At 43.9% G+C, this 20,521-nt stretch overlaps 1 protein-coding gene across 3 annotated transcripts in view; it reads right to left on the bottom strand.

Moving 5' to 3' along the window:
• ARHGEF9 (Cdc42 guanine nucleotide exchange factor 9) overlaps positions 1 to 20,521 on the bottom strand; it is a 1,106,557-nt gene that overhangs the window by 81,191 nt on the left and 1,004,845 nt on the right. For all 3 annotated transcript variants that reach the window (XM_086918380.1, XM_086918381.1, XM_086918382.1), the window contains one exon: positions 15,405 to 15,534. In XM_086918380.1, coding sequence (XP_086774506.1) covers positions 15,405 to 15,534 — 130 coding nt within the window. The remainder of the gene's footprint in view (positions 1 to 15,404; positions 15,535 to 20,521) is intronic.

The following is a 20,521-nucleotide window of genomic DNA, read 5'->3' as shown; positions in this document are numbered from 1 at the left end:
GTGGGGCGGTGGAGCCAGGCTGGAGTGGGGGGGTGGGGGGATGGGGGATTCAACAGACGACCATGAGGGAAAATTAAATAAATAATTAATTTTCCCTCATCGGCTGTTGCAATTCCACCAGACCCGGCCTCACCACTCTGACCTGCACGGGCTGCGGCTGAACACCACCATCAAACCATGTCATAATCAAGCGTGCGATAATCTCCACCTCACAAGTATGAACTTCTACATCCTTCAGAAATTGTTCACCAACTAATGCATGTAAGATTCTACATATGGATCGTTGTGACATTCAACACCGACAAACCCACGTCCCACTTGGCTATCACCTCCGGACTGGAGATCCTGCATTCAAAGCAGCATCTTACGAATCCAGGACTCACAGCGGCGTTCTCAAAGTAGGCTAACTATATCGCAATGTGTTGTTCTTTACATAATTACTTCCACAACGGCTTACCTAACATATGTGTTATTCTTTCGTAGACAGCTGAAAACAGAAAAACCATAAACAACCAATTAAGAGTTGGGTCACTCAAAGTGGGATAACAGTGTCGTTGGACTGCCCAGGCGATAACTACGCCTCCACCCCACCTGCAGATGTTATGTTATGTTAAAAATGTTTATATAGCGCGACTAACACCTGAAGGTTTCTTGGCGCTTGTGCTGAGGGAGCGGAGAAAAAGTGAGGGACAGGACTAATGTGTTCTGGAGTCAGGTTACTGTGGCTCCAGGGGAATGTCAAAGCACTTTAACCCCTACCATGCTTATGACGAGCCCAGCTCGTCATGAGGCACAGTGGAGTTGTGCTCATGATGAGCTGGGCTCGTCATAACGGTCGTGGTCCGCCCACGCGCAACTGATTCCCTGCCTGTGCGGGAGAATCAATCAGTGGGTGGGGTTGTGACGAGCCCAGCTCGTCATGAGCACAGCTCCACTGTGCCTCATGACTTGCTGGGCTCGTCACAAGTACCGCGCCGCCTTGCTCCCCCCGCTCCTCCCGCACCGTGGGTGAATTACCCCCGCAACGAAGGTGTTAAGTGAGAAAGCCGCCTCTGGAGTCAGCAGGGACCACTGAATAAGGGGGACTTCCTAGATGCCCCAATCCACAGAAACAGGTGTAGGTTCTAATAAGTGGCCCAAACATGTTGCTTACTTAAAGCCCCTCTTTCTACATCCCTGGCCACCTAGGCTGCTTTAGACTTCCGGAGTGATAGAAAATCAGACCGGTGGGTCAATTCCTGTCTGGTTTTTAGGGAAAGGTCCTGTTGGTTCTCCCCGGATGTATGACGTTACAACGCATACTTTTACTCCGCATACCATTACAACGCGGTATTTACAACGCATAGCGCTTTGGGGTGCTGGATAGTGGTAAGTATAATTTACTATTCTAACTCCAGTCCCCGTGGACCCTAGGGAAGGTGTTGGATAGTAAATTAAACTTACCTCTTATCCTAGAGCGCCCCCCAGCGCTATGCGTTGTAATGGTATGCGTTGTAATGCCTGCGTTGTAGTGGTAGTGCGTTGTAAAAAATGCGTTGTAACAGGTGCATACCGTTCTCCCCTGTACTGTCAGATTACCATATACAAAAATCTAGGCTGGCATAAATACTGTGTCCTAAATAGAATTTCCAAAATACTGCCCCATTGGGTGTGGATTTTGTATTCCTTACTACAATTAAGTTACATATTTCTAGAAAATATTTAGGATATGATATGGATGTCAGATCAGTCAACAAAATTCTGGCCCCACACCGAACTGGAGTATTTTGTAGGGTTTCGCGCCCAGGTCTGCAGTAGCACAGCTCCTTGCTGCATCTATTTATTCCTTACAGTGCCCCCCTCTGTCTCCTTGCCAATAACACACACGTATTTGGCACACTGACAACCAAACACTCCCAGCATTCCCACCTACACTTCTGTTGCTATGGGAACCATGACAGTTTGCCCGCCCTCTTTAAGATGCGCCACTTCACTGTCACCTGAGGGGGAGCCAGGTATGTAAATAAGCCTCTTTCTTCCCTGCCTGTGACCTCGTCATAGCATGGATTTCATCTTCAATCCCTATAAACGCTCCTTCTCCAAAGGGGGCTAATAAATATTCAGGAGAAACCCCCACCGCCAAATAAGTGAGCTTGCGTAGGAGGACCAGTGGTAGGGCAAGATCTCCCCCCACCTCCTTCCAGGCAGCAACATCAAAAGGTAGTGCAAAGTTTATCCAACCAGTATAGCTGGTAACCAGTATATGTGCAAGCCTCCTTCACAAACGGCACAAGCAGCCAGCCCAGAATGACAGCAAGCTTCCTCAACACAGATCAGCAGTGGAGAAAGCTTCTTCCATACACATGGTGAGCTTGAGCAGGGTGTGTTGCTTTGACAAGTCACTGCAAGAACACTGCTGCCTCTTTTCACTAAGGGACGCACACAAAACATGACATCAATAAATGCACACTCACAAATTGGGGCACATCTTTATGTGTACACACACACACAAACACACACACCACCCACCCACCACAGAAGAACAAGAAAGATAGATGGAGTACTAGGTGTGGGCAATTTCCAGTACAAATGTATTGGCCTATCCCCATACAGTGTGCACCCCCAAAGTCTCGAATTTAAATGTGGACATGTCTTCAGGAGTGCTGAGCCTGTACACACACCTATCTCATGCCCTAGAGCTGCACCTTTTCATGTTCTTGAGAACAACCACTGCCAGGCATTTCTTTTCTATGTGCCCGGCTATCATACCCTTAACCGCTGAATGTCGCCGGCCCGCCTTCGACTCCTACACGTGCTCCGCCCCGGGATCTATTGTCTAATGCATGTCTTAAGAAGATGCCTTAGAATACCTCATGCCCCTTTTTTTTCGTCTCTAGCAAAGATGTCAGCGGCATCTTAAAGGATCCCGCTCATCCCACCACTGACACCGCCCCATGTTTGTACGCATCCCGCAGAGGCCGCCCTCTGATCTAAGACACTTGCCGCTGTCCCAGTTCCACCTTCTTTGTCGGCCACGGAGAAAGGAATTACTTATTCTGTCAGAGTTAGACAACCAAACAATTTCAGATTACTTTGAATGGCATTGCCGCGCTCTAATTAGCGGCCATGAATTTGATTACTGCTTTGGGCAATGCCGGAGATCAGACCGAGGAGACGCAGAAAAAAGAGGATGTCTTCCTCATCAGCCTCATTTTTGATGCCTTCTGTTGTTTGAAATTTCAGCTGTAGTCTTCGCGGTTCATCATCCCCCCGAAGAGCTTTTCTGATCAAGCTTGCCTGCCTTTGAGGCCGGACGCCTTTGTGGCACGCGTCACGATTATCCAACCAACTTTTGATTCTGTGGAAGCCCTAATAGGCTTACATCTTCCTCTTGATTGACTGGAACGCTGAAAAGCTCGACCGCTCCACACTCACATCTGCCCCGGCACGACTCTCAACATATCTCACAAAAGGCCTTGACGCCACCCCCAACCATCTCATTAGTTTGCTGCTGGTTCCTTCTGTTCATCTTCTCACTCCATAACACGTGTTCTTATGGTATTGGCAGTGTGAAACCAGGTGGCAGAGATTTGGGGCCCCAATTAGCATCCACTTAACCTCCTGGTCCAAATCCCCCAACTCCATAGTAGATGCAAATGTACGTAAGTGCACTTGCAACAAATTGCTCACCTGCTTCCACCATCCAGCCGCCTTCCTCTACTTTATGGTGAAAGCTCCAATATCCCAGTGAAACTCTTCCTGACTTCGAAGATTCTGCCAACTGCAGGTGTCTTCAACTTCTGGCTGGTGAATCCTCCAAACCCTCCAAAAAATCCTTCCTGACCTCTGTGAAATAATGCCCTCAATCCTTTTCCACAGGGTTGACAATAGAATTAAATACAGGATCCAGACCACACTGCCTGCAATACCTGGTGCAACAAGGGATATGCATTGCTTTTAACAAACCCCTCACCAGCAAACAAGACAAAAACGCGTCCGCCTCATCCGCTGTCGGCTCGGAATAAAAGCTCCTTTGGAGCCACCTTCCAAAACAGTCTCCTTGATGGTTTCCCAAACTTCCTTCTCAGAACAATTCCCCTAAACCTTTCTCGGAGTACTTTGTGAATTCTGAGAAATACCAGCACGGGGAATCACCCCAGCTTGGTGAACCTTAATCCTGTGAAAGAGAGATTTGGTCAAAAGCATTTTCAAAAAATCTAAAAAAGTTTTTTAAAACTTTATCATGTATCTGTTTCGATTCCTGAGTCTGGAAGATGATTAACACTTATTTTAACAGCTTTAAAAACTTTTGACAACTTCTAAAAAAAGCAGAAAGTGGGAATATGTGCATAACTTGTTTTGTTATAAAAATGTGGAAGCAGGGAAAATGGAAATCAGCTGGAGTATTTTTTCTATTTCTGTTATGACGCTAAAACTACATGTAGACAATAAAAGGAAGCCTGTAGGACAAACAACAGAGCAAGACTAAAAGTAAGAGTGTAAGGGAAGTGGGGGCAGTGATGATTGGGAACACACGCCTAGACTTAGGCAATAATAACCTACTCCCAGGGCACAGGGACCCACACCCCTTTCATAGCCCCCTTTGCTAACAGAGGAATTGAGGTAGACAGAAACTATAATATCCTAGTATTGCATAGCACAGGTAAACATAGCATATCCTGCGAGCCAGGGATGCCAGCTGCTCCCGGGAGGGCTGGCCTCCCCCTTCCACCTAAGTGTATTCTGTTTAGACTCTTAACAAATGCTGACATTGTTGAGCCTCACAACTGATTTCAAGTTGATGGTATGAAAAGGGCCAGGAATGAGTCTTGGATATGTGAGGGAAGGGATGCTGGAGGGTCATCAATCACAGTCGCGAGGTAGGACGCGGGGACCGTCAGACACAGGTGGGGTCACCTTTGCTGTCCCCGGGCTGATGAATAGTAAATGCCTCTGCAATGGTTGCCCACTTAATCCAGTTTATTTACAAAATAGGCTGCTTTGAAAGGGGCTGCGGGCACAGTGCGCGTCCGGTCCGGCGGACCACGGGATACTGATAGGTCTCCTGTACTGATGATGCTCATCAACGTGGCTGAGTGTCTCTAACCCCCCAAAAAAATGTAAAATGTTTATGCGCCTTGGTATTGTAGGCAGTAATCTTTGTGGTAATAGAGCATACCTACTCAATTAAATTAAGGCCAAAAAGGGCCCTATTAATGAAGAGAGCTTTACTAAATGGTCAGGGGAGATAACTATAGTAGTTTGACAACTATAAGGTGCTTAGATACTCTTCTAAAAAAGCCCACCCTGTTGTTAAAACAGCCTTATTGCCTTCAGGAGCATCCAAGAGCCCTTCTCCGTCAATAGAGTTTAGTCAAAGGTTTATTTAAGCCTGTGCTTAAGTTTAATAGGTTCATGCATCTGCTGCATCATTCCACGTATATCCTAAGGATCTCACGCTTGAATCTAGAGCTCCAAATTCCAACTTAGCATTCCATAACGGTCTCCTGGTTCAGAGGAAGTGGTACCATTAGATGTGGCACACTGCAGATGGAAGGAGTGGCAAGCAAGCAAAACCGGTCCCAGGATGCTTGTTTCCGGTCCAGGAAAGACATGGCTTGGCAGTTCGGGCTGGACTGTTCCCATGAGGCACAGGGTCAGACTGATTTGCATATGGCCATGTCTGAACTGGGGTGGCTGAGTGAGCTAAAGAATGGTGATGGATTAAACCCAGATCAGTTGACTGGGGGTGAGTGTTTGGTTTGCTCAAACGCTTCGTTCAGCATCCCCTTTTGTTGTGGCAAGCAAGCGACCCATTAGCACTGTTTAGAGAGCTATGTATTGTCTTTAGAAACATTCAAATAAAAAGAGGAGTAGCAAAGAAAGGTAAAGGGAACTATAAAAGGAGAAAAGTGAAAACTAAAGGACTAGCCAACCAGCCCTGAAATTGAAGCACAGTCATTCTCAGGTGGATGTACACAAGTAATCAGAAAATACTGTCATTCACAGGCAAGAGACCCAATGACAGATATGGTCTGAACCATTACGCCATGCAATAAGCGGTCATGGATGGAAGCAGAGTGTAAATGACACTCATGCAGACCAATGGCAGAACTGAGCAGACAAAAAAAATGCCCTCTAAGTATCTATGGATATATATATGTATGCATTAATTAATGATTAATTTTAGTGCACGACCCTGGCAGACAGCTATGAAGAGCTTCTAGCAAGAAATATCAACGGTGGTTTCCCAAACCAATCCTTCCCTAACACGGTAATCTGTGATATTTCATGTAAAAAAAATATATATCTGCTGGCTTTAATACAGAGAAATAACAATATACCTTATTGGCTTTAACATATGCTTTTCTCGATCACTATGTCAGGCCTACTGCGTTTATAATAACTTTTCATAACAAACAGATCAGACCTATGACGTCACATTTTTTGCTCGTGAACCAATTAGTGCTGTAGCTGTTGGCATTGGCTTGTCAACATAACCAACTCAACTCTACAGCATTGAGCATACACTTTCCACAACGCAACCATCCGAAATACTGTCATAAATGTACAATTGTATAAAAATTACAGTTGGCAAAGCAAAATATTAGATTTCCTAAGAGAGCCTAACAACGGTTATAGTAGTGCACATCTTCAATCCCCATATTTATTTGATTGGATCACAAAACCCCTTGCCTACGATGGGAATCTGTGAAATGCCTTATAACAAAATACTTGTCTACAGTCTTTAGCACAATTTAATAGCAATCCATCCTTAAAGCTTATTGTCTTTAACACATGCTTTTTGCAATAAGTAGGTCAGACCTAATGGCACAGTTACAACGTTTCATAATAAACAGATCCAGACTATGAAATTTGGCATGGCTTTTTCCAATGCACCAATAAGGCCTTTACCCTTTATCAATGGTTTTTAGACCTTAACCAACACTGGCCTATTTAATTGCACAGAAACCTGCAGCCATTATGCATAAAGTTATAAAATTACAAAGATGTATAAAAATAACAGCTTGCAAAACAATATACAACCCCTCGCAACAGGGCCTAACAAGAATCAACACAGTGAAAACCCACAGGTTTTATAAGAGTGGGTGCAAAAACACCAACGGCATTGCCTACTATGGCAATATGTGAGATTCCATGTAACAAAATACCTGTCTATGCCATATAACACAATGTAACAACAACCAACTGTTGAATGCTGACTGGTTTTAACAAATGTTTTGCAAAATGAGTAAGTGACACCAACTACCTTGGTCATAACATTTCATAATAACCAGACTAGACTTATGGCATAAGACATGGGGTGTCCCAGTGCACCAATAAGACCTATAGCTAGTCATAGCAAACACAACAAGATGGTAGACGGGGTGCTTAAACTTTTCTGAGTTCAATCCATTGTTATTTTGCTCACTATGCCACCCCAGTTTGGACCCAGCCATATGCAAATCAGTCTTGACCTTGTACCTCATGGGAACAGTCTAGTCCGAACTGCCAGGCCAGGTGCACTCTGGACCAGAAACAAGCATCCTGGGACCGGTTTGGGGGTTTCACCCCTCATCAGCCAGACTAGCTTGAATCCAGTGGCGTAGCAAGCAAAGGACCCATATCTGGCTTCTCACCATAAACAACTCAGGCTTACAGCTTTGGGTGTAAGCTTTCCTACATGGCACCCATCAGACACACAGTTATAAAATACAAAGGTATACAAAAATACAGTTGGCTACGCAAATATATGACCTCTTCTAAGACACCCTAACTAGAATTCTCACAGGGAAAACCTATAACCAATTCTTGTCACATGGGGTAACCAACACCGTTGCCTGCTATGGCAACCTGTGAAATTCTGTGTAGCAAAATCCCTATCTGTAGGCTTTAATAGAAATTAATAGCAATCCACACAAATGACTCTTTACTTTAACATCTTCTTTTCACAATAAGAACATCAGGCCTTTATCATCACATTTTATAATACGCAGATCAGGCGTCTAGCCATGATCATTGTCACTATAACCAGCTTAGTCCTGCTGTATTGAGTATAAGCTTTACCACAAGCCAAAAAGTGCAAGTGTGGAAGCACACACATTTTGGACACCCAAATCCTATAATCAGGAGAACCAACATATGGGTGGACCCTAAGCCCCTCTCTTAGTAGTGCTCAGAAAGCAATTGTTTATGGATCACGTAAGGTCGGACCTGGGCATCCCAAACTGCTGTCCAACATATAACTGCACTTTGAAGTCTAAAGTGAGGTGAGGATTCTGAGCCTCATGGCTGCCCTCCTCCCATCTGTGCTGCTGCCAGAGAAAAACAAACACTTTAAATTATCTATTTATCTAAGACTCTTTAACATCATTACAATGGCATGTGTGTGCCACTGAAAGTTCAAGCTCAGGCGGCCATACTGCTGCTGGCCCAGGCAGGTAGATAAATAAACAAAATAATCACAGCATAATAAGGGAAGCAAGAATAAGTGAAGCACTTTTTCAGTGGAACCTTACAACTTCTGCCCAATCAAAACATGCACTCCTGGCTACCAACATATGGGCACCGCCAAAGCCCCTCTTTGTATACTCCTGAAAGCAGTTTTTTAGATTGATCACATTACATCTGACGACAACTGCAAACTCAAGCCAGACCTACTGAGCCCCAGTGAGCAACCTGGTATTGGTCCAGTGCCATATACAATCCATGCTGTTATAATAAGCACACTTCACAATTAGAAGAATTTTAATTAAAATGTACCGACATCTGATTGAAAATGCTTTTCTGCCAGATAAGAACCCTTAATCAGCATCCCTCTTCAGGTATGCTTCTTGAAAACATGTCGTGTTTGGAAATGTGATTTGCCCACTAGACTAGGAAGAGGCTGCTTACGCCTGCCTGCTGATTGCTGCTGACCTGTGACCTGCAGTCCTCCAGCCTAAGTGCCTTACAAAACCTGAAGACAGGGAAGAGCATCACCAGGGTTTCTGCACAGCCACACTGCAGGTATGAGGAGCCTCGAGGGAAGAAGTCAGAAAGGCAAGCCGGATTCTATGAGGAATATCTGTCTCTGTGAATGTTTTATGTGTCACAGGCTTTGTGAGTGCATCAGGGCCCTTAATAGCTCAAATATGCAAGTATGACAAAAACAAGCTATGTCACACACTAGGGTACTTGCATTGCCTTTGCTCTGTTATTCTAAACGAGCATAATATGGTCGGTGTTCCATACTTGTGGGAGACAGTTCTGAGAATGACCAGAAAAGGAGACTCTGAAAATATTGAACTGTAGTCAACCAACCTTCATCCCTGCCAAGTACCACGCATCAGGCGTTAGCCTAATGCATTGGAGTGTGCTGGTCTGCATCGCTGCACTGACATGGAAAGTCAAGCACTTATAGAGCCTCCTCTGTTTTGAAGCCAGAGCACTGCAAAATGAGCACACTGACCGAAAGTGGGCAGCCCATGTGGTCGGTGCTGCTTGAGGCAGGTTTGGGGGCTGGCGCAGCTCACTCTGGGCTGCCTCAAGCAGGCTACAATGTATCAAGGGTGTGGCATTAGATTCACTGATGTGACGTCACGAGTGACGACTCAATGAGTCAGTCTGAAAATGGTCAATGGTTACTGCTGAGACAGCCCACAAACTCTACTGAGACTGTCACATACCACAAATTAGGGGGCACAAGCGCCTGCGTCAGACAGTTTCTGTATTGTCAGCAGCGCAACCCACCACTGCTGGTACAGCGTCTTGTTGTGCCCTGCCACAATGGACAGTGACGACCCCATCACCCATGAGCAGGGCCACCACTGGTAGTCTGCATTGTCTGAGCAGTTATGCTCAGAATGTCGCGGCAGCGTGACTTGTCAAAAAGAGTCCTGGATCAGCGCAGCTGCTGCCCACAGTGCATTTGGGAGTCGTCACGGCAGGCTGGCCAGTCATACCATGGTGGCACTGCTCGCTACTAGTAAGTGTCACTACTTTTTCCGATATTCAGTAATTTAATTAACTTTTTTTCTGTCAATACCTGCTTATCCTATTAATTTAATTTACTTTAATTTTAAGAGTGTGTGACCATGGTGACGTCTCAAGATCATGAGCCTTAAAATTACAGCTGCTGAGGGGGAAACATTGTTTACAACGCGGGGATTACATTGCGATGCTATTACATCGCAGTTTTCACAACGCAAGTCGTTACAGCGATTTACGCTGGATGGCGCTCTAGGACAAGGAATAGTATAATTTACTATCCAACACTTTCCCTACTGTATGTAGACTGGAGTTGGAATAGTAAATTATACTACTCCTAAGTCCAACACCCTCTAACGCAAGTCGTTGTAATGATTTGCGTTTTAAAAACCGCGATGTAATGTACCGCGATGTAAATGTAGCGTCATACATCCCTGCTGAGGTGTCAGAGCTTAGCTATCAGGCAGCTGAGATCATGATCCACGCTGAAGCCCCCCTTGGATCCTATAGTCAGCCAACCTACACAGACTCTGTTATGTTGATCATGATGCCATAAAATGTAATTGATTAGGACCAGGGTGGTGCTAGGAGGCCCTGTCTGGGTCGGTGAAGGCAATGAGAATCTCTGTTTAATTGTAACTCTGCCGCCTCCCTCGGCAACAGGTTTCCACCGACCTATGATGTGGCAGGATGTTCAATTTTTGCAGCCTATCAGTGCCCCAGCCAGGGCCCCAAGAACTGTTGCTGCTGTTGCCTGGCAACAAAACTTCAACACACGACTGACTTCGACAAACGCTCTGAACCCGGGAGAGCTGAGCAGGTGGTGCTTTATTATCTTTAAAAGCCAGGGCAGCCGGGCACGTGGCGCCTCTCAAACTCTCATAACAGCCGCAGTGCTTCCAGTTCTTCTGCAACTGAGATCTCCTCTCACCAGCGACCCTTGTGACTACAGAGTGACTGTCTCATCGATCGCTAGTAAAGCAGAGCGTTTGCACCTGGGTGAGCCAGTGAGCGTTGTAGTGTCGGAGAGACACGTTCTAGTGTTGCAGAATGTTGTCACACACTGAACACACACCCACCACAGGCGTCATCAGTCAGATGACCCTGTTAAATAAAAAGAGCTGAGCGCACGTACTCAGAGCCAGTTGAATCACCCCACTACTGTGTTTCATTATTAGCGATGCGGGCCGGGGGCCCTCACATCACCACAAGTGTGACAGACAGTGACTTGCAGAGACACTTCTCACAGACAGCACTAAAAGTGCCCTTCCATTTCTGGTGCTTTGCAGCAGTTTTAAGACCTTCTTAAAGTTTCTCAAATGGGTGTAATTTCTTATATTTATATGTTTCGTTCACTGCTACATTTTGCATGCGATAAAGTGTGTAGTGATTGAGTCGTACTCGGTTAGGAGATTAAGAGTAGGTTTAATCACAGACAGGTGCTGCGCAGCAGCTCAGCTTACAACCCCCAGAAAGGCCTGTTACAACTAAATAAAACAGCATTCCAAATGGAACATAGAATGGAAAGACATAGAAGGGTTCTGAAAAGACTATAGCAACACATTACATTATCCTCTCTTCCTAAACAACAAAGGAAAATAAGAAAAACATTTAAAACATTAAAAGAAACAAAGAAAACATTGCAGGATAAATGACTTGCAAACTTAACGATACCTAGCAGGAATAGAACGAAGACGACCACTCCTTCGAGGTCCCTCAGGGCGAGGAGAACGAGAAGAGACAAGTCTTCAGCGCACACAGAATTAGAGGGCAAAGAGTCACCACCACAAGAAGCGGAGGCAAACCCAAAACACGTATTCCTGACATTATCATTTGCCTTGACAACTCTGGCGATGTTCCACCAGTTCTTCATATTCACTCGCACAGCATTACCACAGACCTTATCGATAACAAAAGGTTCGGAGAACTTGGCACTACCCTTGGTGGTGTGCACAGGCAGCTTAATACGAATACTGTCACCAACAAGAAACTGTTGAGTAACAACCTTTTTCCTGGAGTCGAAATCAAGTTTCTGTTTGGACTGGGCACACGTAACATTAGCCCTAACCACCTCATCTACATTGCTCAAAGAATTTAACTTCACCCAACGTGACATCCAACCGGGACAAACTTTAGAACAGGGTTTTCTCCCACGTAACAATTCATAAGGAGACACCTTGGTTGAGGTATGGGGTGTGGTACGATAGAACCACAACATGGATCTGACCGCATTTGGGACATGGCAATGTTGAGCAATAGCCCATTGAACACAATTATTAAGCACCCTGTTCATGCGCTCCACTAAACCGTTCGTTTGAGGGTGATAAAGGGAGCTCCTCAAATGATCGATCCCACTCTGGCACAAGAAAGAGTTAAACTCTTGGCTCACAAATTGAACGCCGTTATCGCTCACAATTGTGGAAGGAAAACCCTCCTGTAGGAAGAGATCCTTTAAAAAGTCAATACATTTTTGGAATTGGGCTCACCAACAAAAGGAACTTCCGGCCATTTAGAGTAGTAGTCAACGGCAACTATGGCAAACCTTGAGGAGGAAGGGAGCAAGTAAAATGGGCCAACCAAATCAATACCTATCTTCTCCCAGAGTCTGTCAGGAAGGGGAATAGGTTGCAAAGGAGGAGAACGTACCTTCAAACACTTCTCAGCACTTGAACAAGCAACACACTCTTCAACAACAGTATCAATGTCCTGATCCATTTTGGGCCACCAGAAATGCTCCCTGACCCTCCTCTTAGTTAAAGTTTTCCCAAGATGACCCTCGTGTGCACCTTTCACAATTCTGTTTCTGAGGTCGCAAGGAGGGATCAACCTATCACCACGCATCAGTAACCCTCCTTCAATAGAGAGTTCGTTGGAGACTTTCACAAAGGTTTGCAAAGAGATATGTGCATTTTTCTCTCTAGGCCAACCCTCTTTCACACATCTCACAACCTCATTAAGAAGAAAGTCTTTCAACAGATGTTCCCTCCATTCAGCTTCACTAATAGAAAACATGTCATCCAAACCAACTGAAGCAACAAAACAATCCTCCTCAAAATCATCCTCACAATCAGCTTCAATAGGATTTCTCGAAAAATAATCGGCTCTTGTGTTCTTGCTACCAGGGATATAGGTTACCTCAAAGTCGTACTGGAGAAGTTTAGTTGAAAGTCTAGCTATTCCTGGTGAATGCTCTTTCACTCTTACACCAGAAAGAATGGAAACCAAAGGACTGTGATCAGTCCTTAACCGGAAATGCTTTCCCCAGATATAAGGGTTGAACTTACTAATAGCCCACCAGCATGCTAAAAGTTCCTTCTCAATAACAGCAAAGTTGGACTCTGAACCACGAAGAACTCTAGAAGCATAGCCCAGGGTTTGTTCCACACCACCTACCTCCTGAGTCAGAACAGCACCCAAACCTAGCCCACTTGCATCCACAGTAATCGTACACACGGGATTGGGATTAAAAGGCTTCAAAACTTTTTAACTCACCAACTGTTGCTTAATCCAGGTAAAAACTGCCTCACAGCGAACATCCCAAGCAAAAGGAACATCTCTTTTGAGCATGTTCGACAAAGGTTGAACCTTAGTGGCATAGTCCGGTATAAAGCGAGAATAAAATTCGCATAAGCCAATAAACGATTTCAACCCACTCTTATCCTTGGGAGGTGAACTGTCAACTATAGCTTTCACTAACCCAGGCCTTGGCTCCACACCATTTTCTGACAACACATGGCCAAGATATTCGACCTTCCGTGCCTTGAACACACACTTTTCCTTCTTCAAAACCACACCTGCATTACACAACGCTTCCAACACTTTCCTCAAAATCTCATCATGCACATCACAAGTGACTCCGTGAATCAACACATCATCCTGGAAGACGACAACTCCAACAATCCCTTTCAAAATATTGGGTATGATCCTCTGGAAGACCGCTGCCGCAGATGCCAACCCAAATGGCATGAGGCAGTACTGGAAAGAGCCAACAGGGGATACAAAGGCAGTGAAATGTCGTGAAGCAGGATCTAAAACGATCTGGTGGTACGCAGATGCTAAATCCAGTTTGCTAAACCACTTAGACCCATCAATGAGTGACAACATGTCAGGGGTTTTTGGGAATGGAAAAGAATCTATCCAAATGTTCTTATTCAGACTGCGTAAGTCCACACAGACACGAAGCTCGCCATTTTTCTTTTTAGCGACGACTAAGGGAGAAAGCCAAAGGGAGGATTCAATTGGTTCAATTATCCCTTTCCTACAAAGACCATTCAGTATCGTACCACATCCCATCCTCGTCGCCACGTTTTTCTGTAGTGATTGAGTCATACTCGATTAGGAGATTAAGAGTAGGTTTAATCACAGACAGGTGCTGCGCAGCAGCTCAGCTTACAACCCCCAGAAAGGCCCGTTACAACTAAATAAAACAGCATTCCAAATGGAACATAGAATGGAAAGACAAAGAAGGGTTCTGAAAAGACTAGAGCAACACATTACAAAGTGTTACTAGTAATCGTTGAATGTCACTCATATTTACACTGAAATTATGAAATGTCACACTGAAACCTTGGCAGCTATGAACCTTAATAATGAGGGGGTGATGAAAATGACTTAAAACAGTTCTTTACATGGACTTTTCATAAAAGTTGTGTAGCTTTCTTTAATCGTTGGGGATTTCCTACTATAATTTATTTTTTTTACATTTCAATACAAATAAAAACAAATAAGCAAACACAACGTTTTTGATGCTGGTGAACGCCAAGGCAACCTATTTTTTATTACAGCTCCTGCCTCTTTCACCCCCTCCACCGTTCTATTTCTGGCTTTCACTCGAGATGTCCTTTTTCATCCCTGCTTTGCCTTTTGTCACTGCTTTCCTCTTATTCTTCCTTCTTCTTTCAGCCTTTCTCTTGTTATAGGTCAAAGTCTGAGGATGAAACGCAAAAGTCCCTGTCCTCAAACGGCACACCGGCACAAATTAAGAACTGGATCTTTGCGCTCAGACCTGTCCTCTCCCACGTCAGCTTGACGTAACAGACAACAGCCATACTTTGCAGCTGCAACCTGAGCCTGAAAGCCATTTCTGGGTAAATATACAAAGTGTACGGTTTCTTTACATGATGCCATGTTATATAAAATATTTTCTTGTGTAAAAGGGCTTTACTTGTGTTGGGGGATCATTTGAATCACTCGGTTTTCAATGTATTCTTACAAATTCATACCATGAAAAAGGTTGTCAGCTAGTGCTCAGTTTACCACCAAAAGCAACAACAACAACTAAAGGCTGCAAACAAATGATGCTGGCACAAGGCTGTCTAGAACACAAAACAAGGCATAAAAATGTTGCTCTAAGGATGCCACTGACATAATCCATTCTACAGAGGTTGCCAGAGCTGCTAACCTGCAGGTGCCCACACCAGAAAATTCTGTCTCTGGGACTGAAGACAAGATCTTACCTCCCAGTCTAGAACCGAGGCCTGCCACTGGGCAATTTTGTCGATGTTTTCCAGGCGTCTCTTCCGCTCGTTGATCTGCTGAGTGACGTTCCTCATGACCGCGAGCGCTGCAGCCACGTACCTGTAATCGCTGCAAGATACAAGAAGACCCAATGGAATTACAAGGTGGCTGCAAAACACAGAGTTCCAAGCATCATCTTAGTGCTGTTTTGGGGGATTTTGTACTTTAAAGATTTTATTTTCACCAGTTCATTGAAATAAACTACATTTGCAGTTCCGAGATTATTTAAAATAGAGCAATTTGGAAGTAAACCATATCCAGAGGTGTCAATGTTTACCTAAATCCACTGTGTGTAAATAAACTCTACTATCATTATTTTCAAAAACTGAGGAGGGTAACTGTTGTGATGAAAGTCGACAAAGACACTCATTACTCAAAAAGAAGTTGAAAGGAGATTTATTGGAGAAGGAAACCTGGCATCCGACAACCTCGACGGTCCAGCAATAGCTGCCGAATATCGAGTGTCGTAAGCCTTACTTTCTACAGAACACTGAGGTCATACCATTCCAGCATGAGGTGAGGTAAGATTGTAAGCAAAACAAGAAGCAGAAGAAATAAGGTAAGTTACACATTGCTCAAAGGTAAGTACCATCATTACACATCCTCCTTTTTATCAATAAAAAGGAAAAAAATAAAACAAAAAAAAATAAAACAAAACAGGTAAATGAGAAATAGAAATGCTAACATGACTCCTGTAACACCAGAACAGCCCTAACTCAAACAGTGACAAAGGGCCATATGTATCATTGAAATTCGTATTCGCAAAGGCCGAAATTCGCAGAATTTCGGCCTTTGCTAATGGGAATTCACAAAATGATATGTATGAAGGAAAATCCAATGCAAAATAAGGAATCGCAAAATTTGCGATTCCTTATTTTGCGATTGCATTTAAGGAATAGCAAATTTTGCGATTCCTTAAATGCAATGTAAGAAGGCAAAAAAATTTGCTAAATGGCCTTAAGGAATCGCAAATTACCACCAACTTCTGGTTGGTGGTAAGTTGCGAATTCCTTGAAAAATGCAAATTTTTGCATTTTTCAAAGTGCCATGTGACGCACATACATGTGCACCTATGCCTATTTCAGGGGTGCAACAGGGTGTCCTTTGGACACCCCTGCACCCTTGAAATTATTCTCAATTTGCGATTAGCAAATTGCGAATTTGCAAATTGAGAAAAAATTCCCATTCCTTCCTATGGGCCACCCATAGAAATGAAGGGGAAAGTATTACTTAATTGCGAATTCGCAATTTGCGAATTCGCAATTGCGAATTCGCAATTAAGGAATATCAAGAAATCGCAAAAAAAAGTGTTTTTCTTGATACATACCATTTTGCGATTCTGAAATAGCGATTTCTTAAAAATCGCTATTACAGAATCGCAAATTGGTTCCGTGATACATATGGCCCATAATCTTGTAAATAAGAAGCTGGTTTGCGAATGCTAGAACCAGAATTACCCATAGTATCGAAATTAACAAACTTTTCCAGAATCACCATGAACAGTGTTATGCTCATCAACATTCTCATGAGAAGTACTTAGTTCAACAACCTCATGACCCATCTTCTCTGTTTCTGCATTAAGATGTTTGTCAGGAATAAACATTGCGCCAGAACACCCATCATTGTCACCAGACTGCCTGACAACAGCTCCTCTCCTTTGATAGAGGGCAAATCTGACCCCTTTCCACAACCATAAATTGTTTAGTTACACTAATAACCCGACAGGGACCAAAAAATGTGCTTAAACCAGCTTTAATTGTTCCAGACTTCAATTTGACCCAATCACCAATTCTGTACTTCGAATCAAAAAAATCTTCAGGGCGATCACCAGCAGATGACACCCAATCTTTTAACCAGGCTAGAACTAGTCTGGAACCTGGCATACGTCCTCTCATGCTTTGAAAAGGTGACAAATGAGTAACGCTGTGCTCAATGGTGCGATAAGCCCACAGCATTTCTTCAATCAAAAACGTCTAGGAGATTGTCCATTCACCAAAGCTAATTGTAAGGGGCCCTTCACTAACCTAGTGGCTCTCTCTACCATACCATTCTCCATGGGATTGTGAAGGGAGGTACAAGAATGTTTGATTCCACACTTTTCAAAAAAACAATGCATTGCGCCTGAAGTCAATTGCGTGCCATTATCCGTCAACAACATATGTGGAACACCTTCCTCAAGAAACAATATTTCTAACACTTCAATAGTAGATTGTGTGGTAATGTCATCGACAAATTTGACCATAAGCCATCTGGAATGGACATCAACAATAACCACTGCAAAACGCAAATCTAAAGAGAGTTCAGAAATGGGACAAATAAAATCTAAACAAATTGTGTGCCAAGCCTTTCCAGGATCACTAATCTGTCCCATGTTTTTCTGATTCCCCACTTTAAGTCTTTTCTCACTTTCCTTGCACATAATACAATTTTCAACCCACCTGCGAATCTGATCCTCCATCCCCGGCCACCAAAATGCCTGTTTGATTCTTTTGATGTTCATTCCTTGCCCCAGATGACCTTCGTGAGCAAGTTTAAATATATGTAAACGAAGACCAGATGGAGGCACAAATCTGTCACCTCTCATTACCACCTCATGATCACTTACAGACAGTTTTTGTTGTTGTTCTTGGTATTTTAAACATTTTGTAATATAACACAGGTTCAGACCCTCACATTACAACATGTGAGTAGTATATATTTTTTTCAATCTACACATAGTGTCAAATGAAAATGTTTTGTGCTTCCAAATACATTTGAATAGAAATGTGATTTCACATTTGCATGTGTTATTTGAGATAGGTTTGGAGGAACAAATTCTATTAAATCAAAAATGCAGGATGCGCTCTATTGTTTATAGCATACACCTTAGCGGGATCTTTGAAACATCCAATTATCTCTTGAATGTTTCGAGACCCGCAGCAAACACCTCTAATTCCACAATGACAAGCAGCAAGACCAAAATAAAAAAATGCTTCATTGCATGTGACAAAGTTTTCATCTCAGCAGTAGCTGTATAAACATACACACAGCGCGATGATCTATCTTAATAGCAGGGAATGTAAGAGCTTGCAATGAATTTGAAAAACAATTGAATCAATATAACCACATTGTCGCAGCCAGATACCTAACCCAATAGAACATTAAAAGAAGTATTGAGAGGAATCAAATTCTTATTCCTTGTCCACCTGACATTGGTGTCCTCTTTCCTAACTAGAGTGTGACTATAGGTTGGCACCAGGTTCCAGATACACGTGACCTTCGAACAACCAAAATGTAGGGTAAGAAGTATGAATGTGAGCTCATCTGTTAATTAATGCACGCATAATACCTCCTGACTATGTCACATAACTGTATAGGTGATCCTCCATGTTTTGGTAAAATAATGGGTTTACCATGCCTTAAGAAAGGGTAGGTCATCAGCTGCTGCTGAGAAAATGCCAGAAACCGGTCCCCGGAAGCTTTTTTCCTTTCCAGTGAAAGAATTGGCTTGGTAGTTTGGTCTGCCCTGTTCCCCTGATGCACTGGGCCAGGAACAGACTAATTTGCATGTAGCCAGGTTCTGAGCTGGGATGGTGCAGTGAGCTAAAAAACGGTGATGGATCAAGCCCTGATCTGTTGACTGGGTAGGAGTGGTCTGCTTAATTCAGAGACTCTGTCCATCACCACCCCCTTTTCTGAATCGAGAAAATTTCCAAGGGCATACTTTTTTTTTTTAATCGTTATTTTCAGTTTATGCATAGTAAAGGAGATTGATCATTATAGTGCAGTCCGCAGCATTATTGACAACAAATCATGCACATAGAGGTTGTCCTGTAACATGGTTTCATATAACATTGTGAACAGAAGATGCAATACGATTAAATGTCAAGGGTATACAGTCAGGAATTGTAAAAAAAAGGTCCAACAATTTGAAGAGACAATAATCCCAACAGCAATCGAACGTCCTCGATAGGAACATATTGACATCAGCAATATGCAAAGCAGCAGAATATTGGCCCAACACCCCTCCTTGAACTGACGCCTACCCAATACCCTCAGGAGTAATGCCACTCGACGCTGGTGAGTCTCGCTCAGATCGCTTTTTGGCTATGTAGGCTCTGTATGGTCCCCAAAATCTACAGGGCGGGAGGCACTGGGAATCAGGGTGGAGTATTCCTCACTATTAACATTGCAAAAAGCTAAACTACGGAGCCATGCTTGCAGAAAAGGAGTCCTTTTGCTTCCCCATAATAGAGCATCTTCGCGCTTGGCCAGCTGAAAGCCCAGAGCTGCCAGCTTCCTGATCTTCTTGGGGAAGTTTGCAACATATCCCAACAGCGCGATCTCAGGGGTAGGCAGTAGTTGCATGGACAGCATGTCCTCCAGCGTTGAATGCACTAGGGACCAATACTGATGTATCTTGGGGCAAGTCCAAGCAAGGTGTGCAAAATCGGCAAATGGAGCCAAGCATTTCGGACAGTGATGAGGTCTATTGTGGTCAATTCTTTGAGAACGGGCGGGTGTGTGATACATCCTACGAAGGAATTTGAAATGAAGTAACTTGTGTCTACTGTTTAATGAGATCTCCTTGGTAGCGCTACAGCACCATTCTCCTTGGTCGTCAGTAATGGGCCCTCCCAGGTCCGCCTCCCAGGCCGCATGCACCTTAGCATCAGACACAGGTCTGGCCGCTCCACATTGTTTATATAGTTTGGAGACCAAGTGTGCGCCAGTAGGGCTCTGTATTAATAATGTCAGTGGAGGAGAAGGTTTAGGGGCCGCAGGAAATGAAGGGAAAGTGGCACGGAGCATTGAGTGCATACGCTTCATTACAAAGGTGTCCATAAAGGAACAATCGCGAATCGGGCCTCCACAGACACAGAGAAAATGTGACCATCAGGGAACAGATCGCCCAATGTACGAATGTCAAACTTTTCCAGCGTATGCTGGACCAAAACTTCGCCAGTAATTGGAAGCAAGGAAGGGTTAGGCAGGGGTAGCGCAGGAGAATAGAGTGTCTCAAGCCCGAGCAATCTGCACCGCTTTCCCCACGCCCAGCATGTGGTAGACACTGTTT

This window comes from Lissotriton vulgaris, chromosome 4_1 (genome assembly GCF_964263255.1).
Source record: "Lissotriton vulgaris chromosome 4_1, aLisVul1.2, whole genome shotgun sequence".
Lineage (NCBI taxonomy): Eukaryota > Metazoa > Chordata > Amphibia > Caudata > Salamandridae > Lissotriton > Lissotriton vulgaris.
This window is presented reverse-complemented; position numbering and strand designations above follow the sequence as displayed.